Consider the following 27541-nt stretch of genomic DNA (forward strand, 5'->3'; position numbering starts at 1 on the left):
ATTAGACAAAAGTCTTATTGGCACATATTTAGTGTGTGTTTTGTGGTCTTATTTCAGAAACTTTAGTTTTTAGTTTTTTCAATAACCACGCATAAACATTATTCTCTCAAAAATGCAGACATGTACATTCTTGTTGCTCACATATTATGGTAGCCCTGTTTGTGCTAAATAGTGTGTAATTTTTTTTTGCCATTACTATGTTTATAAGCAACTGAAAAAAGCACAAATGTCAGGGCATGTCAGAACATCTCAAGGACCCCAAAAACACCTCAGACCCCAGAGGGTTAAAGAATGTAATCAAAAGGGACCCCATTACCCTTTTTTTTTTTTTTTTTTTCTGGTTGTATCATACACAATCTTCTCAGATAAAATCAAATTGTGACAGCTTGCTTCATCTCTGAAGTGACTATCCTTTGTAGTTAAAGTTAATTTAATAGCTGATTATTGTTAGGCAGTAGCTAAGCAGCTACTTAGCCATTGAAACACTTTTTTTTTTTTTTTTGTTCATAAATTTTAAATAATATGGGTTATGAATGCTGTATCATGTTGACTTGTAACAAATATTATGTTAAAATAAATAATTTTTCTTTTCTTTTTCCTGCTTTCCAGAAACTCTTTCAGGCAATTGGTCCTCATCTGCAAGAAGGAAAGCCTCTCACAGGTAGAACAGAGAACTGAACTACACCTGCAAACATACAAAACACATCCCACATACATCAAGACACCTGCTAAACTAGGGTGACAAGATGTCCCCATTTTTATGGCTGGAGCTATCCCAGAAAATGTCCCTGTTTTTTTTTTTTTTTTTTTTTTTTACTGCGCATTGAAAAAGTGATTTTGTTTGATTTGGTAGAGTAGTTGGATTAGGTATCATTAACTAACAATTAAAAAAGATTTTTAAAGCATTTATTAGTTTAGGTTAATGTTAATTTATAAATATAGTAATGATCGTTGTAGTGCTGAACTATTAGTACAAATAAAACCAAAACCGCCATATGGCTTGCGATTATCAAATCACAAAGGCTGTGATTTAATTAAATAAATATAAGCACTGTGTGTTCCAGAGTGAAGCTCGGCAATGTGTTCTTGCACGATATGATTTTGCACAATGTGTGCAGCGTCTCAGTTCACAGTAAATGCTGCTCCACACAAACTCCATCTCTGAGTTTGGGTTGCATTAACATGCATTTAAGAACAGCAAATGTTGGCAACATGTGCCAACCATCTTGCATAAATATGCAAAAGCAGATGATGTAAATTCTCGTGAAATCTGACCTGATAGCTCAAAATTTAAATCTTACAATAGTGAATTGGAATAAGGCAAGACAATGTGAACACTGTTTGTTTGTTTGTTTATTTACTTACTTGCACAATAATTGAATTAGTTAATTTAAGCAAAAACATTTGTATTTGTATTTTTATTTATACATTATTTTTATATAAATATTTATGTAACATTAACCAAGATTAATAAATGCTGTAAAAGTATCATGTACTATGGTCAAAATGTACAAAATCTGCCAAGAACACTGATGTTAATAGACGATTAAAAGTGTAATAACAGTGTAATATCAAAGTAAAACATATATATATATATATTTCTGAAATCTGGTCAGCTAATGCTAAACTGCAGTGTACATAATCACATTTTCCATTTGTTTCCTGTCACAGATGAACATGTTGTGATGGGAAATAAACTGCTGGTGTACATCAGGTGAGGTGACTTTGTACGCAAGTGCTGCAATAATGCACAGTTGCTGGCCATAACACATCTGTTCTTTCTCCTCTGCCAGCTGTTGTTTGGCAGGACGTGCCTATCCGTTAGGTGACATTCCTGAAGATCTGGTGCCTCAGGTGAAAAACCAGGTAAGTAGTTTGATTAAACCCAGATAGCATTGAGCGAAAGTGTATTGTTTGGTTAGCAAGTGTACTGCTCATTTCTGCAGTCACACGCTCATGTTTCATACAGTTGAGTTCTGTTTGTATGGGGTTTGTATGAGTCACGCCACTTTTTCTGCCTCAGTTATATGCAGCACAGATCTCACAGAAAACACAAGCGTGTTCAGTATTCTCAGCAGTTTGCTCTCAGCAGGGCTTTTTCCTCTTTGTTTCCCATCCAAAGTGCTCAAGCGATTCGTTCTGGGATGGACGACCTCCAAAGGAACTTAAATACAGACATGGATCTCAACCTAAAGCTAGTCTCTCTCTCTCTCTCTCTCTCTCTCTCTCTCTCTCTCTCTCTCTCTCTCTCTCTCTCCTCTCTCTCTCCTCTCTCTCTCTCTCTCTCTCTCTCTCTCTCTCTCTCTCTCTCTCTCTCTCTCTCTCTCTCTCTCTCTCTCATACAGACACATAAAGTGCTGTCAAACTCTGTAGGTTTGAGTGAAAAGCGTGACAGACTGGGTTGTTTACCTCGATGATGTGTAGAAATGATCTGTACTCAGACAAGACCGAATGTTCTGGGAAAAAAAGCTTTGGGTTTCAAGATGGGCTGCAGGATACACACTGTAAGAAAAAAGATTTATAGAAAAACAGAAAATGTGCAAGTAATTTTCTTTCAGGACATTATCGGTTAAGTTTACAGACATTTAAAACCCTAAAACACAACAAAACACTTATGTAAACACACTTGAAAAAAAAAATTTATGTAAAATTATTAATTATGTAAAATAGTTACAGTACATTGGGTCCCATTTTTACAGACTTTTCTTAGAGTGCAGCATATCATATCATATCATATATATATATATATATATATATATATATACAGTGAAAGGAAAGGATTCAGACCCCCTTAAATGTTTCACTCTTTGTTATATTGCAGCCATTTGCTAAAATCATTTAAGTTCATTTTTTTTCCTCATTATTGTACACACAGCACCCCATATTGACAGAAAAACACAGAATTGTTGACATTTTTGCACATTTATTAAAAAAGAAAAACTGAAATATCACATGGTCCTAAGTATTCAGACCCTTTGCTCAGTATTTAGTAGAAGCACCCTTTTGATCTAATACAGCCATGAGTCTTTTTGGGAAAGATGCAACAAGTTTTTCACACCTGGATTTGGGTATCCTCTGCCATTCCTCCTTGCAGATCCTCTCCAGTTCTGTCAGGTTGGATGGTAAACGTTGGTGGACAGCCATTTTCAGGTCTCTCCAGAGATGCTCAATTGGGTTTAAGTCAGGGCTCTGGCTGGGCCATTCAAGAACAGTCACGGAGTTGTTGTGAAGCCACTCCTTCTTTATTTTAGCTGTGTGCTTAGGGTCATTGTCTTGTTGGAAGGTGAAACTTCGGCCCAGTCTGAGGTCCAGAGCACTCTGGAGAAGGTTTTCGGCCAGGATATCCCTGTACTTGGCCGCATTCATCTTTCCCTCGATTGCAACCAGTCATCCTGTCCATGCAGCTGAAAAACACCCCCACAGCATGATGCTGCCACCACCATGCTTCACTGTTGAGACTGTATTGAACAGGTGATGAGCAGTGCCTGGTTTTCTCCACACATATCGCTTAGAATTAAGGCCAGAAAGTTCTATCTTGGTCTCATCAGACCAGAGAATCTTATGGATCACCATCTTGGAGTCCTTCAGGTGTGCTTTCATGTGTCTTGCACTGAGGAGAGGCTTCCGTCGGGCCACTCTGCCATAAAGCTCTAGGAAGGGTTCTGGTCGTCCCAAACGTCTTCCATTTAAGGATTATGGAGGCCACTGTGCTCTTAGGAACCTTAAGTGCAGCAGACATTTTTTTGTAACCTTGGCCAGATCTGTGCCTTGCCACAATTCTGTCTCTGAGCTCTTCAGGCCGTTCCTTTGACCTCATGATTCTCATTTGCTCTGACATGCACTGTGAGCTGTAAGGTCTTATATAGACAGGTGTGTGGCTTTCCTAATCAAGTCCAATCAGTATAGTCAAACACAGCTGGACTCAAATGAAGGTGTAGAACCATCTCAAGGATGATCAGAAGAAATGGACAGCACCTGAGTTAAATATATGAGTGTCACAGCAAAGGGTCTGAATACTTAGGACCATGTGATATTTCAGTTTTTCTTTTTTAATAAATGTGCAAAAATGTCAACAATTCTGTGTTTTTCTGTCTATATGGGGTGCTGTGTGTACAATAATGAGGAAAAAAAATGAACTTAAATGATTTTAGCAAATGGCTGCAATATAACAAAGAGTGAAAAAATGTAATGGGGTCTGAATACTTTCCGTACCCACTGTATGTATGTGTGTGTGTGTGTGTGTGTGTGTATATAATATATATATATATATACAGTGCAATGCATAAGTGAATACACCCATGCTAAAGTTGACTAAAAAGAGGAATAAAAAATCATATTTTGGAAATTGAACTTAATGCCTTAATTTAAAAAATTAGGAAAAATCCAACCTTTAAGGACACCAATTTTCTTTGTGAATGAATAATGTATCGTAAATAAATAAATGTTCTTCCTTAAAATACATGGTGCATAAGTGAGTACACCCCTATGTTAAATTTCCATAGAGGCAGGCAGATTTTTATTTTTAAGTATTTAAAAAAAAAATTTTTTTAGGATAGGCTACTATGCATCCTGATAAAGTTCCCTTGGCCTTTGGAATTAAAATAGCCCCACATCATCACATAGCCTTCACCATACCTAGAGATTGGCATGGGGTACTTTCCATAAGATCATCTCTCAATGCAAATCAAATCAAATTCATTCACAAAGAAAATTGGTGTCCTTAAAGGTTGGATTTTTCCTAATTTTTTTAATTAAGGCATTAAGTTCAATTTCCAAAATATGATTTTTTATTCCTCTTTTTAGTCAACTTTAGCATGGGTGTATTCACTTATGCATAGCACTGTATATATATATATATATACATATACATATACAGTATATAATACATGTAAAACACAGTAGTGTACAAAGTACAATACAATATATGTTATGCAACAGGGAGTATTAAAATGAGAGAGGGATTTGTGACCTTGTGTGTGAATTTGGCATATCATCTTTTGGGCCCTAAGGGATCATGTTCAAAGAGACACATGTGCCCAGAGAGACTCCTGTTCCTCTTTGATCCTTCAACACACTGACACGCATGCACACATTCCCCTACAGTCTCTCTCTCTCTCTCACACACACACACACACACACAGTGTCATATCTGCAGGTCCATGTCCTTGAGTACACCCTCCTCCCTGCTGTAAAACACAACATTGGCGTCTCAAAGATGAGCACCTCCAAATGATGCCCAATTACATATTTTTATGTGTGTGTGAATGGGAGATAATGACTAACCTTTTGGTACGTGCTGCTCTCACACAAACACACACGCTAGTGGGAAACTGTACCACCTGGTCACCATGGCAACTAGTCAGCCCTGTACTGTACTCCGATGAGAATGGGTTGAATTTCAATTTAGTTATTGTGTAGAGGGATTGGCCCCGAGTATATATGCAGAACAAATGAGAGAGATTTGAATATTACAGTGTTGTTTATTGTTGAATCACGGAAGCCACACCAGATATGTTGCCAAGAGATCTCTTATTTATTATTTGTATACATGTGTCAGACAGAGAGAAACAGGCATAGCAGAATAAGGCTTACAGGTGAGGAGGTCTTCATTCCAGATTTCTCTGTTCCCCATTTCTCTATTCCCTCACCCCATCATGCCAGCTGTAAATGGTTTATAGGTGTTTCTCCTCCCTCACCCCCTCATGCCTCTATTTCTCCCTCCTCTCACCCCGTCATGCCTTTATGTTTCTGTGAGTCAGTACAGTAAGGATTGAGCTTATATACACCACTCTGGGACTTACAACTAATTTGTAAGGTAGAAAAACATGTTGCTTATGTTTGAAAATGGAACGTATACCTCATGCTTACACATGGTACAATTCACTTTCCATATTAAGAAACTATTCCTCGGTGTATACATTTGTGGTACATTTGCATCAGTTGTAACATTCCTATCCTTGTAAAGAACATGCCAACTGAAGTATCATCATTAGTGGAACATCTCTGCTCAGTGAACGTTACATTGCACACATGCCTCGAAGCAAAATATAGCTCGTCCCATATCTCTCATCAGCACACATGTACAACATACTCTGACACACACACATGACATACTCAACTCATACTCTGACACAAAATTGATTATGAATTTATTTTTATGAAATTATTATGAAAATGAAAAGAAAAAAAATGAAAGAAAAAAAAACATTAAACGGTACATTTTTAGTTTTCAAGCAGTAATTACAACCTCAGTTAATACGTTTTGGCCCGGTTTCACAGACAGGGTTTAGATTAAGCCAGGATTAGGCCTTAGTTCAATTAGGGCGTTTAAGTGGCTTTTATAAACGTACCTTTGAAAAACACATTACTGATGTGCATCTTGAGACAAAACAATGGCACAAATGTATTTTAAGATATGTCAGTTCAAGTTGCTTTCCGTTAAAACAGCTCAAACATGCATTTTAGTCCGGGACTAGGCTTAAGCCTTGTCTGTGAAACTGAGGGTATAATAGGCAAGGCAAGGCATTAAAGGCTTTTACATTGGTAGAAAAAAATGTTTTTCCTGTTAATATATATTTCTTAAAGAATACTGTAAGAATACTTAAAGTTTCCACAAAAATATTAAGCAGCGCAACTGTCAACTCTCTGTGATAATAATAAGAAATTTTTCTTTAGCACCAAATCATCATATTAGACTGATTTCTGAAAGCTCATGCGACACTCAAGACTGGAGTAATGATGCTGAAAATTCAGCTTTGACGTCACAGGAATTAATTACACTAAAACATATTAATATTGTAAGCTATTTTAAATCGTAGTGATATCTCACAATATTACTGGTTTACAATTTTTTGTTATTTTTTAATAAATGCAGCCTTTGTGGAGACTTCTTCCAAATCTTACCATCCCCGACATTTTGAACAGTGAATAAATTAATTTAGGCATCACAGCATTATAATATTAAGTGTAAAAATGGATGTTAATTTTGAGATTTGCTTAAAATTACATTCAACAGTGTTTAATTTGTGTTTTTAAAGATTAACTTTAAGCGTTAGATTACAGCAAAGAATATCCAGTATCGACCAATACTCTACCTCTTATGCTGGGTACACACCAAAAGATAATCGGGCTGATTTTGGGCCGATTTCCCCCCTTCCGACAATCCTAGCTATGTCCCGATTATCTTGATGGTTTAACAGATTATTTTATCAGATTTTCCCTTGGTGTGAGGTGTGTTAAGAGTGTCCGAACCTGCTCGGAAGAACGTCGGAGCCGCTCCGATCGCGAATCGTAAATATTAAACATGTTTAATATTTACGATCAGAAATCCTGATGTGTGGGGGGAACCTCGAGGACAAACGCGCGCACGCTCTGGAGATTATCACGTGAAACAAAACAATATCCAATCAGAAAGCGAGATGATGGAAGACACGGTCATTCTCTCTCTCTCTCACACACACACACACACACACACACACACACACACACACACACACACACACACACACACACACTTGCAGGAAGCTTAATGTTAAGATTTAGTATTCATAAGTATAAATTTCGAGGAAACAAGCCTTTGTTTTTCATTTTAAGTGCAGAAATTTTACAATACCTAAACACAATATTGGGTTTGAAAAATAAGAAAGCTGCAAAGTGCGTTTCAATCTGTAAACATTTTCAAATTTTTGTTTAACTTTTAAGTTTGTCACTGTTTATGTACTATATGTCTTTTTATGTTTGTTTATCGGCTTTACTCTTTGTACCCCCCTGACTTTAATTGTAATTCTTCAATAATAATCAATAAAAAAAAGAAAAAAAAAAAGAAAAAAAAGAAGAAGCTGAGTGTTAAGGGATCAGTGAGGTTCTATAGAGGGATTAAATAACTTTTTCTAAAGAGACAATAAATCCAATAAAGAATAAATAAAGACAATAAAGAATGAATATATTTCTGTATAAAAGGTTATATATAATGGTAGGTACAATGGTTTTTTCACGTGAATTTTCTGTGAAAATCATTCCAAACACTATCGCAATTTCTTCCTGCATGTTGTCCGTCATGCTTATTCTGAAGTCTCACGATATTTTGTGAGATTCCCTGTGTTCATAGTCGAGACTCTGGTTGAAAATCTGTTTGTGTGTGGTGTGCTGTCTTTGTCACATCATGGCACACCACACACTATAGGAGCAAAACGCTTAAATCTAGGATTTTTTGTCCTCATGTTTGTGGTCTGTCACATTTTGAAAATCTTATAAGATGTAAAAAATCTTTTGGTGTGTACCCAGCATTAGTTAAAAAAACCCCTCCAATATCTGCCTATAAGCAATATGATAGAGATATATATTATTAATCCTTAATTATAGTTAAAAATATCTTTATTATCAATTTATACAGTACTTACAGGATTCATTAAAAAGCAGTGTTGTGCATTTTATATGGTATTTCTGAATCCATTCCAGGTGTTTGAGTTCCTCATTCGTCTGCACTCGGTGGAGGCTGCACAGGAAGAGGAAGTGTATCCCTACATCCGAACTCTCCTGCACTTCGACACTCGAGAGTTCCTCAATGTCCTTGCGCTGGTGTGCATCAGTTAATCCATAACTCAATAAGTATTACTCAATGCATGAGTGCTCTAGTAATGTGTTATATGTTCTAGTCAGGGTGTACTGTAGTTAATTTGCCCTTTCAGATCTGAATGTTAATATATCCTTGCTTCACAGACATTTGAGGACTTCAAGAATGACAAACAGGCTCTGGAGTATCAGCAAAGGATTGTGGACATTTTACTAAAGGTGACTGAAACATATTTCACACTCTTTGTTTTTTTGCCCCCCTTTGTCACTCACTCTCACACTCACACTCACACACACACACACACACTTTCCCTCTATTTGTAAAAAGCTTTGGTCATTGGAATGTAAATCATGTGAATGGATCATTTTATCTGCTGGAGAACCGGCTCAGTCCTGCAGTCTTCCTCCCTTTCCTCATCACAGCTCATTCAAGAGTCCTCAGCAACTCAAATCATCATCAATCATCAATCATCTCTCTCTCTCTCTCTCTCTCTCTCTCTCTCTCTCTCTCTCTCTCTCTCTCTCTCTCTCTCTCTCTCTCTCTCTCTCTCTCTCTCTCTCTCTCTCTCTCTTTCTCCATCTGTAATAATTTGTTCATTCATAATAGCACAACCTTGTAATCAGGCCCCAACTAAATCTCTCATATCTCAGCCAAAAAATCTTTTTACCATTTTTGAATCCATTTTACACAATTACACAGATGAAAAAATTTTTGGGAAAAAAAGCTCTCTATTACAAGGTCTGCTTGGATTCAATTCCTCTAAAATTCCAAACTCACTTGAGTGAGTGATTTAATAGTCGCGTTTCCATTAAAGATTCGCGCAAAACTTTTGCGATTTTAATTTTAATTTTTTTTATTTTTTTTCATATCGATAAAAAACTATTGCGAAATGACGGCGTTTCCATTAACCGATGTTATGTGACTAAAACGTAATTTTTTCCTCTCGCGATAAGTCGTTCCAAAAATCATGGCAACGGACGTTGGTAAGTTAATATATATATCACATAGACATTATTATTATTAATGGAAGGAAACATAGGCGTGTTATCCAAGCATTAATGGCAAGGAAAGACCCTTATACTGTGAAACACATATGAAGTGTTTCTATAGCTGTGTCTGAAACCGCTCACTCGTTCACTCATTCACTAATCCCTACATAGTGAATGGCAGTTGAGTGCACTACATCAGCAAAGAGTGAACGAAAATGAGTGAGCGAATTCGGACGCTGACATAATTATCACGCGCCAGAGAGCTCGGACAATTTCGTCATGAACATTACCTACCCATCTTTAATATTTCCTTTTTTGGCTGTATGAATTGTATGTAACAATTGTATGTATGTATTTTTCACGTTTATTGCGTTATTTGATTAAAAAAAGATAATAAAAACACTTGCTTGTCATATTTATTTACTTTTTACATTTATATGTGAAAATAAAAGAGAACAAAACACTACACAATACATTTGTTTATTCAAATATAGATATAACGGTATATATATAAATAAATAACCAGGCGTCTGGTCTTATAAATGATTGTTTTCTATCTCGCGTGCGCCGTTGCCATGGTGACGTTGTTTATTTTTCATTTGCGCTCTATCGCCTTATCGTGTTGGATTGTGGGAAATAGTGTCTCAGCAAGTGTACATCGGATGTACACTCAAATTCAGAGAGGATTGTGGGTAAAAGTAGTGAACGAATGTAGGGAATGATGTCGTTCACTCAGAATTCGGAAACCACTACAAAATGGCCGACACCATAAATAGTGCACTATATAGTGGATAGGGAGCGATTTCAGACACAGCTTGGGTGTTTCTCCCTCAGATCTGCTTCGAGGTTAGAATTAGAATCCAGGTTTAGGTTTAGAATCCAGTATTTCTGTCATTTTTTTTGTCTTTTATGAATTCAATAAAGAACTCCGTCTCGTATTCTGTCCAAACACACCGCGTCATCTACGTCAGGTGACCTGTAAATGCGCAAAAACGGTTTCCATTGCAGTTTTGCGAAATATTTATTTTTCGAATTGCCTGAAACACCACCTTATGCGAGCGTAAAAACTTTTTTGCGATAAATGGGAGTTTCCATTGAGCGTATTTTCAATTCGCAATTTCAATTTGCGCAATTTGAAGGGTAATGGAAACGCGGCTATAGAAAGCCTGGGTCAGTGTTTTTGAAGTAAGATAATACTACTCTGAAAAAAATTCGGAGTAGCATTTACTTGAAAAAAGCTAGAAAACAAGCATGTTTTCAAGTAAGGCTACACACAATTCTTGATGGCTTTAATTAGAAATTCCCAAGTAAAGTTCTAATTACTACAATCTTTTCATTAAAACTCCTGACTGCTTACTATTTTTGTTTTACGTCACTTAATTCATTTGTAAAGTATTACAATACTTATAATGTGTTTAGTAAAAATATCTGAACATAAGCCAACTACACTAATAGACAACATTTTACTTAATTATTTATATTCAATGTCTGAATTGTAAATATATTACCAATTCATAAAAAAAAAGCAGTTCTAGCGCTTACATTAATGTCTGTCATGTTAAAATGTAAAATAATATACTTACAAGCCAAACACAGATGTAGTTTGCTAATGACTGCTATCTCGGATGACTGCATTAGCTAGCAAATCAGTTTGTTAGGATGTAAACTAACCTTGGTTAGCTGTATTAATTGTTTAACTCGGCCACATTTTAACTTGGTTATCCATGTGCATAATAAAACAGTACAGACGTTATCCAAAATCCTGGTAACATTCAGGAGACCATGCACACCAACATTATCAATAACTCAGTAAAAAGATTCTGCACCATGACTGCAAAGTTAAAAACTTAGATGTTTCTAAATGGCTTAATAATTTAAAATTGTACCACTTGGTTGGTTTAATCTCCGTGGTTTAATCTCCTTCCTTGAGTGAAATCTTCTGAAATGCAATGGAAAAACTTCCATTGGACAAGACACATTGAATTAAATACGACTCTGAAATTGAACGACTGCAATAGTATTTTCTTGCAAAATATACTCAAATAATCTTTGTTTTATTTACAACTTTAGAAAAAACATGTTTGACAGTGTCTATACACACATTAACAAATTCTGTGTGTGTGCACACTTTCCAGGTTATGGTGGACAATTCCGACTTCACCCCGTCTCAGGTCGGCTGTCTTTTCACCTTCTTGGCACGACAACTTGCCAAACCAGATAATACCCTCTTTGTTAACCGGAAGCTGTTTGACCAGGTGAAGTGTCTCTATGCTTTTTTCACAGTCCATTGTCTCACCTTTTCCATCTACAGTATTCTGGCTTTTTTAAATGTTTTATCATAGCTGTAATGGTAATGGCAAAAGATTTCTAAGAAGGTGTTAGTTTTGGTAAAGACAATTAGCAGCTTCTGTAAAAATAGCTCACCCGCATCAGAAGCGTTATGCTTGTTTTTCTGCATGTTAAATATTTCATGATTTTGCACCCTGCACTGGGGCCTGATCTAAATTAGATCGCATCAATTTAAAATTGAACACTGTCAGGAAAGTTGACACTTGTGATTTCAGTATTATTCTACCTTTCCTACATGGGAAGATGTTTTGTTGAAGTGTCTTTTATCTGTTGCTCATTGTCTTTTGCAGGTTCTAGAGTTTCTATGTAGTCCAGATGATGACTCTAGACATACTGAAAGACAGCAGGTATAAACACAACACCCGTCTTAAAACGCTGCTTAATTTGACTCAAGATTAGTTAAAAGATTGATTGATCTTCACATGATGTGTTGATTTTGGTTGTGTCAGGTTCTGCTGGAGCTGCTGCAGGTCGGTGGTGTGGTCCAGTTTGATGAGGGCCGTCTCCTTGAGCTTGCAGAGAAGGCAGAGTTGTAAGAAATCTTCCAATCAGAAAGCAGAACAGTTTAGCTTCATCCACCAAACAAATAAACAGCTGAAGTGTTTCGACTTCATAGTCAAAATGAGTTTGCCCCCCTTTTTTTTTTTTTTTTTTTTTGAATGATGAGATCATCCATCTTCTACAGTACAACATAAGCCATTCGTAGATCAAATCATCATTTTGAAGGGTCCGGCATATGATTCAAGGTGACACATATTTCCATATTCTATGGAAATGTGGTTGATTTAATTAAATTTACCTCATAGAATCAGCTCACTAATATGCACCTTAATTAGGTCACTGTAATAGAACATTTCTGTTACAGATACATAAATGTTAGTTATATATTTTCTTGCCAGAATAACTTAAGTGCACATGGGTGAAACAAGACCATGTCCAGATGATATTTCACCCTGAAATCAAAAGAAAGAAATGAGAAATGATATTTTACTTTAATTATATTTTAGGAAAAAATTCTATTTTAAGCATTAATTAAAAGACTATTTAAGCATGTTACATTGGTTACAAAAACAAAATCAATTCAAACAAATGCTGTTCTTTTGAGCTTGATGTATTCATCATAGAATCCTGAAAAAAGTATCACCATTTAATTGCTTACAATAAGAAACTGTGATTTTTAAATTGTAATAATTCACAATATTACTGTTTTACTGTATTTTTGACCAAATAAATACTATTTCTTTTTTTTTTAAACGTGAAAATATCTTATTAATCCTAAACTTTTGAACAGTAGTGTATATCATGATAGTATTTGTTGCACTGACTTTATGCTGATTTAAAATAAACTAACTTTGTTTTTCAGTATTTGTTCTTGCATTACAGTAATGAGAATGTAATGATAATCACCTTTTAAGGATAATGAGGGGGAAAATGTGCTTAATTGTGTTGAAATGTCTCAATGCAAAAAAACTAAAAAGCCCTAAAAGTAGTCGCATGGAAATTACTACCAGGAAAAATAGTTACAGTAAGCATATGTGATCCACTCTAAGCTAGATTTCAAAAGCCACAAGGTTGCCGTTAAATCATAATAAATCTAATGAATGCAGTTGAATGTATCATATTGATTTCCTCAAGGTGAAGACATTGAAATTGTGATCTTTATACTGAAGATCAAACCTTTCTATTGTTGTCTCTCTTTTTGTTCTCTCTCTTTCAGTTATCAAATCTGTGAGTTCATGTATGAAAAAAAGCACCTTTACGACAAAATAGTCGACTGCTACCTGAAAGACCCTTTGAGAAAGGTACTCAACCTCAATCCCTCCCTTTTCACTCTTTTCTTTCCTGTCATTCCTGTTATTCCTTTACTTAATCTTTATCTCTAACTCCAGGAGGAGCTCTTCAACTACATCCATAACATTCTGTCCATGCCGGGCTACAGCTCAGAGGAGAAACATTTGGTGTGGGTCAAAGCCCTTCAACACATCAAGGTGAGTCTAACAAGGCTTCAAATAATTGTTCCTCTAGTACACTCCAGGTAGAGAGAGCTCAGGCTTCAGAAAGCTAATTTTAAGCCCTATTTTCATCAGGCCCCACTCTCTCTCATCTTGTTCATTCAATGGTCTTTGTGCAAATGACTTCCTCTGATTCTGATTGTTCAAATTGTGAACACTAAAATCAGTCGATGCCACCACATCGTTTAACTGTCTTTCGGTTGAGTCCACATTGAAAATCTGGGTTTAAACTTTGAAATACTTTTTTTTTTTTTTTTTTAAATAGAAACGTGAAACATGAAATAAAGGATAAATGAAAATGATGATTAGCAAAATTGTGATCAAATACATGAACAAAACTTTGCTGAGAGACCTGCGGTACACACATTTCAACATGCCTTCTGATTGATAATTTACACTTTTTTAGTCAGTAAAAGGCCTTTTAGTATAATTCGTAAACTGTAAGAATAGATTTTATATTGTTAGTAATATATTTCAAGATGAACACTTACTGGACTGAAGCAAATTAGGTTCACTTAATGATCCATACATCATGTTTTAGAAAAATCATGTTAAAATGTGAGAATCAAATATGATACAACAGGCTTTTGAGGAAATATTATTTTACAATACAGATTGTTTCAAAGCAGCTTTACAGTAATAACAGGAAAATAATGCAACAAAGTTTGTGTCTAGAAGAAAATAGTCATAGTCCAGCTCTGGAGAAAACAGTGATGTCATCGTCCAGCTCAGTTCAGTTCTCATATAATGGTGTTAATGCAGGCAGATCAATAATATTGTTGAATATTAAGTGTCCCCAACTAAGCAAGCCAAAAGCTAAAGGCGAAAAAGGCGACCGTGGCAAGGAACCCAAACTCCCATCAGGTGACAGAATGGAGAAAAAAAAAAAAAAACCTTGGGAGAAACCAGGCTCAGTCGGGGAACCAGTCCTCCTCTGGCCAACGAACGAACAGTGTATGATTATGATTCAGGCAGCATTACAGGTCAGACGTCAGATTGGATCGGAACATTCAGAAATTGGATCGGAACATTCAGTATTGCGCTGCGTTATATATTTTTTTACCCCCACAATAAAAACTACCAAGCTTTGATCATTAAATTAAGTATTTGAATATAATTTCTAACACACATTATGAAGAGATGGAGTGACAGCTGATATTTAAATGCATTTTATGTAAGTATTCTGCTTCACTGTTAGAAAGATCTCATTGATTTACATTTCAAGCTAGCAGAATTTCATCTTACTTTTTGGCCATATAAATATTAGCAACTGCACCAAATTGCATATTTTTGCTCAGTTTGGGCATAAAAAAACCCAAATCTTTTTTTTTTTCGAGTATGAGCTCCATATTCTGCTATATCATACTATATGAGCCTTAAAATTTGGGTGTATCAAAACTCAACAAAAACAAACATACAAACTTTTTTTATTTTACTTTTTATTTGTATTTTGTCTAAATGTTCAATAAACTGTTCCTTTTCAAAAAATAAAAAAGATTTTGGACAATTATTTCATATGTCAGGCTTTGCAGGGTTAAAGCAACAACAAAAATACAAATAAGAAATTATTATGCCAATGACATTTGTAATAAAAAAAGAGTTTATAAAAAATGCATGTATTTGAAACCTGATACGTTGGTGAAACCTGATTTTTTTTTATCTCATCAGTTCTTCTCATTGTTTTTCTGTTGTAGGATTTGGTCAGCTTAAACTCGGCTAAGACAGCTGAGCTGGTGGCAGTGCACTTTGCAGATGAGGTGCAGTCTATCATCACATCTCTGGAGGTATGCAACATTGTTAACTTTATGACTTGACGTTGGCTTCATGGGAGTGTTAAAAAGCTCTGCTATCCCATTAGCACATGTTCCAGACACGTTGAAATGAAGGTTCAAATCCTCCCTATACTGTTTTCTGATGGCATTCTACATTACATTCAGTTACATGACATCAGAACAATTATTACCTTCACTGAAAAATACAGAGAGACTTCAATTTAATGCACTCTGTTGCGCACACACACAATTTGTCTTTCGACAGGCTGGACTGTTAAGAAAAGCACTTCTGAAGGAGCCTGTCAGTGTTGTATTGTGTGTTTGATTCCCCTTTGGTGTGTGTTAATGTGTTTGTGCATTGTCTCTTCTCCTATTCACTCATCTTAAGATAGTGTCAGTGAATGTCTGTGAGAGGGAAGAGGCCCCCCTGAGGCCCACGTGTGTGTGTCAGTAAATGGATTAGGCTCTATCTGCAGTGCTGTGTGTAATTGGGTTTGCGTTATCTTTCGCACACTGTCAGGAAGGTGCTAATTGAAAAGCCTGCTTGTGCAAACATATGTGCCGATAAGAAGATACAAGGGGAATGAGGGGAAAATAACAAGTTTTAAGGGTTTTTTTCACAGTCAAAGACTGGTGTGAGAACATTAATACTGTTTAAATGATTTGTAGTTCATTAAAGTATGGAGCATTTTATAAAGTGATGAAAATGATGAGGACAAGAATAATATAATGGTCGAACTGAGCAGATTTTTACTCTCATAGGCCAGACCCATGACATGCTCAGGGTTAACCATTTTATAACTTTTTTTATTATTATTTTTTGCTGGAGTGTAGATCTCCGTAAGCAGGCGCTGAATTGATAGCTTCAATGATTATAAAGGGAGCACTCTTTGCTCGCTTTTCTATATAACCATATAATTTGAATAAAAGTTTTGTTTTCCATGCTGCTCACTACACTGCAAAGTTTCTGGATTTATAAATGTATTTAATTGTGTGATTGAATCCAAAACTGCAATGATTGATGGTGATATAGTCATAGCGTTAGCATAAAGGTACAAAACAATCTGATACTGAATGTCAAAATAGATGTGAATTAAGTAAATGCAAACTAATAGACCTGCCACTTGTTCTGTGTTATGTCTGAAAGTTTCTTTCCCCTCTACTAGAGATGCGCGGATGGGCTATTATTTCATCCGCAACCGCATCACAAAAATCATCATCCAGCCGCACCAACGTTTTTGACCAATTTTCAAAACCGCACCCGCCCGCCATCCGTTGATTTGTGTATACATATATTTTTCATTTGATTGGTTCAACAGCTTTCCGCTTGAAAGCAATCATTAGAAAATGGAAGAAGCTAAACATGACTGTCAATCTCCCTCGGACTGGGGCTCCATGCAAGATCTCACCTCGTGGGGTCTCAATGATCCTAAGAAAGGTGAGAAATCAGCCCAGAACTACACGGGAGGAGCTGGTCAATGACCTGAAAAGAGCTGGGACCACCGTTTCCAAGGTTACTGTTGGTAATACACTAAGACGTCATGGTTTGAAATCATGCATGGCACGGAAGGTTCCCCTGCTTAAACCAGCACATGTCAAGGCCCGTCTTAAGTTTGCCAATGACCATTTGGATGATCCAGAGGAGTCATGAGAGAAAGTCATGTGGTCAGATGAGACCAAAATAGAACTTTTTGGTCATAATTCCACTAAACGTGTTTGGAGGAAGAAGAATGATGAGTACCATCCCAAGAACACCATCCCTACTGTGAAGCATGGGGGTGGTAGCATCATGCTTTGGGGGTGTTTTTCTGCACATGGGACAGGGCGACTGCACTGTATTAAGGAGAGGATGACCGGGGCCATGTATTGCGAGATTTTGGGGAACAACCTCCTTCCCTCAGTTAGAGCATTGAAGATGGGTCGAGGCTGGGTCTTCCAACATGACAATGACCCGAAGCACACAGCCAGGATAACCAAGGAGTGGCTCTGTAAGAAGCATATCAAGGTTCTGGCGTGGCCTAGCCAGTCTCCAGACCTAAACCCAATAGAGAATCTTTGGAGGGAGCTCAAACTCCGTGTTTCTCAGCGACAGCCCAGAAACCTGACTGATCTAGAGAAGATCTGTGTAGAGGAGTGGGCCAAAATCCCTCCTGCAGTGTGTGCAAACCTGGTGAAAAACTACAGGAAACGTTTGACCTCTGTAATTGCAAACAAAGGCTACTGTACCAAATATTAACATTGATTTTATCAGGTGTTCAAATACTTATTTGCAGCTGTATCTTGCAAAATAGCAGGGTGTTCAAATACTTATTTTCCTCACTGTATGTAGGCACTTCTCTGGGCTTGACCATAGGTCAGAGATGGGCCTGCCCTCGTAAAGGGCCCCCCAACCTACTGTAGGTTGGAGGCGTCTGTCAAGATCACTTTTCTCTTTGAAACCACACCCATACTCACGCCAGACTGATACCAGGTGGCCGCTTTCCAGGGAGTCAGGTCTTTGATGCAGCCGTGGCTCGCTCTGATTAGTAAGTGGCCAGATCGCCACGTGTGAGCTGGTACACAGGATTTTAGCCAGCGCTGAAGAGGATGCATGTGCAGTAGTCCTAGCTGGAGTACTGATGATGCTCTGTCGCAAAAACCTTAGATTCAACCACTGAGCCACAGGGGGAATGACGTAAGACAGTTAGCGCAAACAGAGAAGAGAGCGGCATGTTTTGTGTCGCCTGTAAAAACGGCATTTGTTAGCTGCAATATTGAAATTTTTCCAGCTGCCCAAACTGAGAGGCGACTAGGAAATGTGTGAGAAATGGAGGTTGGTCCGGCCTCGGCGGGACTCAAACACTCTTCCTTTCGCCGATGTGAGTGGCACAGTTTCAGCGAGCGTCGTGAAACTCACTCATAGTGTCCGTCTGGGTCATGCAGAGAGCTCGAGAGGACTCTGCATGACGCACGAAACGGGGGCGCACGTGAACAGGACCAACGGGGGTTTCCTCAGGAGAGAGCGAGGCACGTGGGAACTGGGCCGGCGTGTGCTCGCTCGTCTCCTGCCGCTCTGGCATCCTTTGTGAACGGCGCTTCTTTTTGCGCGGCTCGAGCAAAGGGAGAGAGAGAGCGGGAAGCACGGGGTCGTCGTCGGCGAAAACAGCCAGTCGTGCCCGCAGGGTGGTGAGATCCATTACGTTGCACTCAGGGCAGCCGCCCTTGGCAAGCGCAGCTTCTGCGTGGTCACGGCCCAGACAGGAAGCGCAGAGGATGTGATGGTCTCCACCGACGAGAGGGCCTCTGCACGAGGCGCATTTATGGCGCTTTTCCATTACCAGTACCAGCTCGACTCGCCTCGACTCAGCTCGGCTCGGCTCGCTTTTCGCTCCGTTTTCCATTGCAGATAGTACCTCCACAATAGTACCTGGACGTCATAGCGACGCCGCAGGAAACTGCCGTGACTTAATCTTTTACGCGAGACGCGCGAGACACACCCGCTACCCACACACACACAGGGCAAAGGAGGAAATCGAGTGTATGCTGTTTTTGTTTTTGTTTTTGCTGTTTTTTATTCAGGATACTCCATCTGGCGCGTGCAATGATGATGCAGTGAATAGTGACGATTCTCTCTGACCAATCAGCAGTCTGCCGTGTTTTCACGTCACATTTTAGTATCGCCTCAGCTCGCCTCAGCCCGCTTAGAACCTCGCCGGAGGTGGTACGAAAAAAAGTACCTGGAAGCAGGTACAGGTACAACTTTTACACAGTGGAAAACCAAACAGAGCCACTTTTGGCACTCACCAAACAGAGCCACGAGTCGAGTCGAGCCGAGCCGAGCTGGTACTGTGTAGTGGAAAAGCGCCATTAGAGCGAGGCATTTGAAACAACACCTGGAAATTTCTCTTTTAGAAAAAGTGTGACGCAGCGGCGAACACACTTGCGTTTAAAGGATATGGCGCGCTGGATGGCACAGCAGAACAGCAGGCTGAAGGCAGCGACAGGAAGCCTGCGTCCTCAGATCTGCGATGCAGCTGCTTGATCCGCTGAAGGAGATAAAATCTGAGGTCCTTGGCAAAGAATGGGTGCTTATATAGCCATAAGCCACGGCCATTCTGGCGGGCTCTGACGCGCCAGGGCGCGAAGCGACCTGATTGTTTCGCGCGTCTGAGCCGCCTCCCTATAGGTTCGTGCAGTTGCCGAAGCACAGCCAATGACCGCGCTCGCCGCTCATCTGTGTATGCTGTGCAGCTGCACTGCTTTTTAAAGATTTGGCTTCAATATTCTCGAAAAGGAGTTTTCCCATAGCGTAAGCTAGCAAAAGGGAATGTTATATTTTTTGTTGCTGGTGTTTATTTTATTAATAAAATAAATATTAAAATGAATATTTTTATGGGGTTATTGCTTAATATAAATTAAAAGATTAAGATAAACCCTCTTAAAAAATAAATCTTTAATTCCTCACAGCGCGTCGGTCATGTGGTGATGCACTCATGAGTCCCGTGTCAAAACAAACTCCATGAGAGTTTTTATTTCGCCTCTAGAGGACGCTCTCGCACTGTATTATGACAACCAACCCTTCTCAGCCACTCCAGCAACGGACGCAACCCAAAAAAACAATCGGTATAGACTTGCCGATAACCGATTGTTCCAGCAATCGGTTATTTGGTGCTGATTAATCTGCAAAACTGATCAATCAGTCGACCTCTAGTAGATACCTATTGGCTAACTGCAAGTTGATCAGACTAGGTCTGCCCTGGTTTATGCAACTAACTAATCTTACAAGTGCCCACTGTAACTAGAGTCTTACAAGTGCCTGCACAACAACAGTGTCTGGAACAAAGACGCACTGTCTTGAAGGCTAAAATAGCAAAGGTCACATTCTGGATTCTTGTAGTGCATAAAATGTCTGATGTACATGATATCTCATTTCAAACATTTCATCTGTTAGACACATATCTGGCTTCATCTGGCTATACTCTATTAACCCCTCTTGTGTAGTATTTGAAGCAAATATCCAATATTGGCAGAATATTGATCAAATATCCCAGGGTTGTACTTCTACATGACTGCAATCTGTTTGAAAGTGAATTATATTTTGATGTTGAGCTCTCTGTGTCTGCAGGATGGCTATTTGGTGTTCCAGTTTCTGAAGTGCCTCCTGGACCCCAGGTAATATTAGCAGTACCCTCCCCAACACTGTCTCTCTTCAGCAGTTTTGTTTAATTTTTACATACCTGCTCTCTGTGATGCATTTAAAGGAGCCGTATGTGAGCTTGTGGCCAAAACTGGTACTGCAATCACTTTCAAATTACTGTAGAGCAGTGTATCCCCTCCCCCTCCCCCCTGACTCGAGGTTGCCAGATAGGCTGCAGGATCCAGCACGAACGTTTGTAGCTGCAGCTGTGGTAACTAGAGCAGAGCTGGCAACCCGGATGCCGAAACACTACTGACTTCGTGATTGGTAGATAGGTGGAGGGTGGGGCATCAGGCCAAATCACAACATGACAACATCAACATCAGTTGAGGGCTGCAACTTCACTTTTTAAATGACAATATCCTGGCCGGACTACTGTTGTCAGTGATATAAGTATTTGAAATGAACATGATTTCTTAATGTCTAGTGACATATCAGGGCCATTTTATGATTAATTGAAATACATTTCTTACATACAGCTCCTTTAAACATACTTATTGAAAATACCACTTTCCACAAATTTTCAGAGCACTAGGCTGCCCTACAAAGGCAAAAGACCTTAATTCGCTAGAGTGTGGAACTGAGAAAATTTTTTAGTTGTCTCGCCAAATTAATTATAGGTAGGACACTGGAAATCTGGCAAATAGATGTTTTAGTAATGAAAATTATGTACATAAAAAAATCTTGAGGTCAAACTTGACCTTTGACCACTATTTTAAAGTTACTGTACTCTGCCTTTGTATTGTCAACAAAAAGTGAGAAGTCATGCCAAGGCAAAAGGCAGTAACTTCCACATTATCACTTTGGTTGCTGATCACCATTAACAAAATCATTATAGTAACACACTTGTATAAAATCTAGTGATCATGGCATTTATTTTGTATGATTGACAATTATTTATAGCCATCTACTTATTGCTATCCTGTGCTATCCTGTGCCTGATGGCATTATTAATACATTTGACATGACAAAATACCTCCATAGATATATTAGTCCAGCATTGGCTCGACCGTGTTTAGAGCGGGGCTGAAGGCGCCGGCGAAGTTTTGGCACTCTGTCAGCTAGATGCATGAGTGTTTCAACCAGGTCCGGTACCCGAACTGGGTGAGGCGGGGCTTTAGTTCTTGGTTGTATTCATCTGCTATGGCATGTGTAACATTTTTCTGTCAACTCTGCATAATCCTTTGCGATCGTTATCGCACATTTATCGATGGAGCGGGTTTTGACCATACTAAATGTTCTGACCGCGTTTGTTTAGGACAAAGCTCTGAGGACATCAGAAGTTAGAGGGACTGGTGGCAGCTGTACAAAGTACACAGGCTACATCGTAATTTTAATTTTAATGTACAGTAAAACAAAGGCAGATAACCGTACAATCTGGTAGGTAGCATTATTTGATAGAACACCGGCACAGTAACTTCATATTGACGCGCGGCTAAACAAAGGCAGAGTACCGTAACTCAATTTGAGCGTTCCAAAACAAAGCCAAAGAGCGGTAACTGATGTTACGGTGTTCTGCCTTGGTTTCTCATGGGCTTTTGGAAGTTACTGTTAAGACAACTCATTATTTTCTCGAAAAAACAACGGAATTGAATGTATAATGCCAAAAATATAAATAACTAATTTTCGACCGAAAACGAAGTTACGGTCTTTTGCCTTTGCACGGCAGTAGGGATGTCAAATATACTGCATGTGCCCTGCAATAACGATTCAAAATATAGGATCTGTACATAAGGCCTTGCAGTGTCAAAAAATTTGATTAATAAATCTGGACTGCCTATTATCCGACTACACTGTTGCACAAGTAAATGCATTTATTGGTGAACAGCTGCAGTTCTTTTAGCTGAAGTCTCTGTAAAAATGAACAGCCATCTCTGTCATCATCTGTCTCTGTCTCAAACATCGTTCCTTCATCTCTTTTCTCAAATGACCTCTGCCACACATCCATTTATCTTGACCTAGTATTTCATACTTTTTTTTATTGTCCTGGAGTCCGTTACGCTCGGCTCCCACATTTTAGCTTGTGTCATTCTTCTTCTGCCTGTGACAAACAGGACTCGAGGATTAAGATTGTTATCTGTAGTGAGTTTTGTACATGCTGCTGTTGACAGCCTGTAGTTAAAAAACAGAGTGGAGGACAAACTGACAGTACAGAATCCTTTCACTGCTGAACTGTCATTTACAGGCAGATAATGGTGGTATGTATTCTGCTGTGAGATTTTCTGATTGGATGAAAGGTGGAAAAATCGGATTAATACGTTTTAATTTGAAGAGATAATTTCAGTCATCAGACTTGTAATTTTCACCTGGTGGACGATAAAATGTGTAGGAAAATCCCATAGACCTATCCCATACTGTACATGGACCAATATTAGAGAGTTAATTATACATGCTCATGTCCCATATTTTTATATGTATATTTTGCTGAATATAATTTTTTTTTTAAACTGTACGATGCCTACATTTATTTGTAGCATTGTAAGCAATTGAATGTTTTTTTTTTTTTTTTTAAGAACGTGTTATTTTTATGTTTATAGATTATAACAGGTTATAACATGAAAACAATGACCAATTGTAACAGTTCATCCCTACCGAGTATGATACTGGAAGATGGTTTAAGTCAGCATGAAATAAAAATTCACCCTTTATATTTTTAAAATGCATGTTATTGATCTTATTGTGAAGGATTCATCCAAGCATGTTTAATTTATTTTATTTTTTTTCAATTTCTTTATAGATTTTTTAGTTTATTTCAATTTATTTGTTTTCGTAACTCAATCTTCCGGTGAAACAACAGACTTCTCTCTGGTGACAAATGCCAGACTTCTACAATCACTTGGTCCTCTTAAAGTCATCATGAAATCAAAATTAACACCATTTACTTTATTGGTACTAGTGCTGTCAAATCAATTAATCGCATCTAAGTCAAGTCATGTCACATTTATTTGTATAGCGCTTTTTACAATGCAGATCGTTTCAAAGCAGCTTTACAGAGATAACAGGAAAATAATGTAAAAAAGTTTGTTTCCAGAATAAAGTAGCATCACAGTCCACCTTAAAGGAACACGCCAACTTTTTGGGACTTTAGCTTATTCACTGTATCCCCTAGAGTTAGATAAGTCCATACATACCCTTTTCATCTCTGTGCGTGCCTTAACTCACCCAGTGCTAGCCAAATTTAGCACAAAGACTGGAGGTAAACGGCTCCAGCTAGCATACTGCTCCCAATAAGTGACAAAATAACGCCAACATTTTCCTATTTACATATTGTGATTTGTATAGTGAGTCACAGCGCGTAAAAATAACAAGGTCACGTGGGACACAGCCATCTTCTAACCGTATACATACTGGGAACTATATTCTCAGAAGCGAAGCACTGCTACCTGGGCGGAGTGATTTGCTCGCAGCACCAGAGAAGCCCTGTGGTGAGGAGCAGAGAGCTCACTCAGAGTTGGAGTAATTCACTCCAAAGAAAGAAAAAAACAATTGGGATTGACTGAGCCCTTTTTCACCCCATAAATATATATATATATATATATGTATATATATATATTTATATATGTATGTATGTGTGTGTGTGTGTGTGTGTGTGTGTGTGTGTGTGTGTATATATAAATATATAAATTAGTATTTGTATTAGTATTTGTATTTGGCCCGTCCAGGTCTATGTGTGGGAAGCACTGCTAGCAATCACCCAGAACACCATGAACACCAGCCTCAATTGCATCTAATATTAACCTTAACACCCTAACAGCACCAGTTGTGTTTTGCATGTTATTGCTGAAAATGTATAAATCTAGATTTGTATTGTTACACATTCACATTTGCTCCAATTTACAGCTGCTTTAGTTTCAGACACAGCCACAAATCAATGCTTGCTCATTTCTGCATCACGGCAGACCCTCAGAACTACAACTCTGTTTTTGCTGTAGCTGACCCACAATGACCTTTAAAGGACATATGGCACCTCGGGGGCAAAACTCATCTGTGATTAAAAAATCTGAGTTTACTGTCTCCTCTCAGGCCAGGCCTCAAAGCATGTTTCTCCTCACGATCTTCCCGTCCTTAGAAACCTCCCATCTCAATTTGTCACAGAGTCTCATCTTGGACAACAGAGCTGAGTTCATTCAGGGTAGTTTGAATAAATAAAGACCTCCTTTCCTGATGTAGGCACTCTGAAATCAGTCACATGAATGGTAAGGACACACTACAGAAACTTGTAGTGTAACAGTACCAGGAGAACGGCATAAGCTGTGCCATTTTTTACTTAAGTTTTACTTCCACTTGGCAAGGCAAAATTAAATTGAGATAAAACAAATAATTAGAGGTTCAAGCATGAAATGCTGAAACCCTATTGTAATTGTAAGGATTCGTAAAACGCATCGTGCAGGCCAAACCGTAAGGCCTAGAGACGTGAAACCTGGCCAGATGGTAGGCCTCAATTTGGGGATAACCTATCAGAGTATGACCTCGATTGGCCCATAGGTGGCGCTACAGCAACCAAAAGTACAAAATTAATCATAACTCTTAGGCCGTTTGACCTAGACTCAAGTGCCTTACACCACTGTGATCCCTGGCTATCTCCAAAATTCGATTTAGGCAGGAAACATTTTCTGCTATGTCGCATTTTGTCCAAAACCTACTTTTGCGAATTAGTCCCTGGTTTTTCGCCCGATCGGAACCAGACCAGTCTAGGACAATTCTCTGGACTCTCTAGATCAATAATTATCGAAAAAAAGTTGAACTTTTGCATTTTAATGGCTGTAACAGGGTCATTTGGAAAAGGGGTGTGGCAAAATACACTAAAAAGCCTATAAATCCCAAAGGAAAACTCAGAACTTCACCAAAATTTATGAGCACATGTGTCATAACATGGTGAAGAAGCATGCAGATCGGACCATAGGTGGCGCTATAACTGGCAAAAAGCTTCCATTCTTATTAGGGGTTCAAGCATGAAATGCTGAAACCCTATTGTAATTGTAAGGATTCGTAAAACGCATCGTGCAGGCCAAACCGTAAGGCCTAGAGACGTGAAACCTGGCCAGATGGTAGGCCTCAATTTGGGGATAACCTATCAGAGTATGACCTCGATTGGCCCATAGGTGGCGCCACAGCAACCAAAAGTACAAAATCACTCATAACTCTTAGGCCGTTTGACCTAGACCTTACACCACTGTGATCCCTGGCTCAAGGCGGACAAAATGGCTATCTCCAAATTCAATTTAGGCAGGAAACATTTTCTGCTATGTCGCATTTTGTCCAAAACCTACTTTTGCAAACTAGTCCCTGGTTTTTCGCCCGATCGGAACCAGACCAGTCTAGGACAATTCTCTGGACTCTCTAGATCAAACGTTATCGAAAAAAAGTTGAACTTTTGCATTTGGCTGGCTGTAACAGGGTCATTTAGAAAAGGGGCGTGACAAAATACACTCAACAGCCTATAAATCCTAAAGGAAAACTCAGAACTTCACAAAAATTGATGCACATATGTGTCATAACATGGTGAAGAAGCATGCCCTATCAGAGTATGACCTCGATTGGCCCATAGGTGGCGCTACAACAACCAAAAGTACAAAATTACTCATAACTCTTAGGCCGTTTGACCTAGACTCAAGTGCCGCATCGTGCAGGCCAAACCGTAAGGCCTAGAGACGTGCAAAATCGCTCATAACTCTTCATAACATGGTGAAGAAGCATGCCGAGTTTCATGCAGATCAGACGATAGGTGGCGCTATAACTGTTAAACAGCTTTAAAACCATACATTTCCTATGGTACATTGCCTGTATTGGCTGTAAATGGTCTTTTCCATCTATTATGTCAGTGGTTACATGCTTGCTAAATAAAAATTTAAAAACTTTTGATGCTTTTGTGCTTAAAGGCCTTAAAGGGTTACTTCAGGATTTAGCATTAAGCTTTGTATTAGTAGAAAACCTGTAGTATTTTAGAATTACCATGCTTTCCACCCTCATATCCCCCTGAGACAAGAGATTTATGTATTTTTTGTCTGGAAAAAATCCTCCGATGACGCAAAAATCGTCATTTTGCGTCATCAGAGGATTTTCTGGCCAGAGGCTAAAGACTACAGCCAGTAGATGGCATTGTTCCGCATGTTTTCAGCCCGCCCATACAGGGTGGGATCTCACTCACAGAATGTACACAGTGTCAGCCGTCTTTCTTTGGAAGCTAAGCTAGCAGGCTCTTGTTCTGTGGAGAAAGCTGAATAGTAGGAGAAAGCTGAGTAAGTAACCATCCTCCTTTTCCCGGACTTGTCCGGCGGGCGAAATCGTTCAAAATGAACGGGATTCAGCTTTTGCTTTCTGCGGTCGCTATTCCTTGTTTACATGCACACCTTTTGTTTCAATCTAACTGAATTCATTCCGATTGGTGAATTTGAATGTAGTGTTTACATGAACGCTAAACAAGTGATCGGTTGATGTGCGTTTTACCATTGCTAAGAAAAATTCCCGCTCCTCCGTGAGAGATGGGAGACCCGGCGCGTAATCATGCCACCGGCCTCGCGCTGTTCTCCCGCGGCCGTCAGCCTCGTCCTGCTCGCCACAGTAAACATGATGAATGAATGGCGACTGTAGAACGCAGTTTTTGGGCTATCTCTAAATCCCTCGCAAACTCATCACGTAGGCTAGCTTTGTTGTTTTAAACTGCGCACTCT

At 38.7% G+C, this 27541-nt stretch overlaps 1 protein-coding gene across 1 annotated transcript in view; it reads left to right on the top strand.

The window, feature by feature from the left end:
• vps8 (VPS8 subunit of CORVET complex) overlaps positions 1-27541 on the top strand; it is a 145053-nt gene that overhangs the window by 55328 nt on the left and 62184 nt on the right. The window contains exons 23-34 of the mRNA XM_084389952.1: positions 610-661; positions 1672-1714; positions 1794-1866; positions 8458-8577; positions 8719-8790; positions 11697-11816; positions 12201-12257; positions 12360-12442; positions 13628-13712; positions 13800-13898; positions 15617-15706; positions 20799-20845. Of these exons, the coding sequence (XP_084246078.1) occupies positions 610-661; positions 1672-1714; positions 1794-1866; positions 8458-8577; positions 8719-8790; positions 11697-11816; positions 12201-12257; positions 12360-12442; positions 13628-13712; positions 13800-13898; positions 15617-15706; positions 20799-20845 (941 nt within the window). The remainder of the gene's footprint in view (positions 1-609; positions 662-1671; positions 1715-1793; positions 1867-8457; positions 8578-8718; positions 8791-11696; positions 11817-12200; positions 12258-12359; positions 12443-13627; positions 13713-13799; positions 13899-15616; positions 15707-20798; positions 20846-27541) is intronic.

This window comes from Rutilus rutilus, assembly GCF_951802725.1.
Source record: "Rutilus rutilus genome assembly, chromosome: 2".
Taxonomy (NCBI): Eukaryota; Metazoa; Chordata; class Actinopteri; order Cypriniformes; family Leuciscidae; genus Rutilus; species Rutilus rutilus.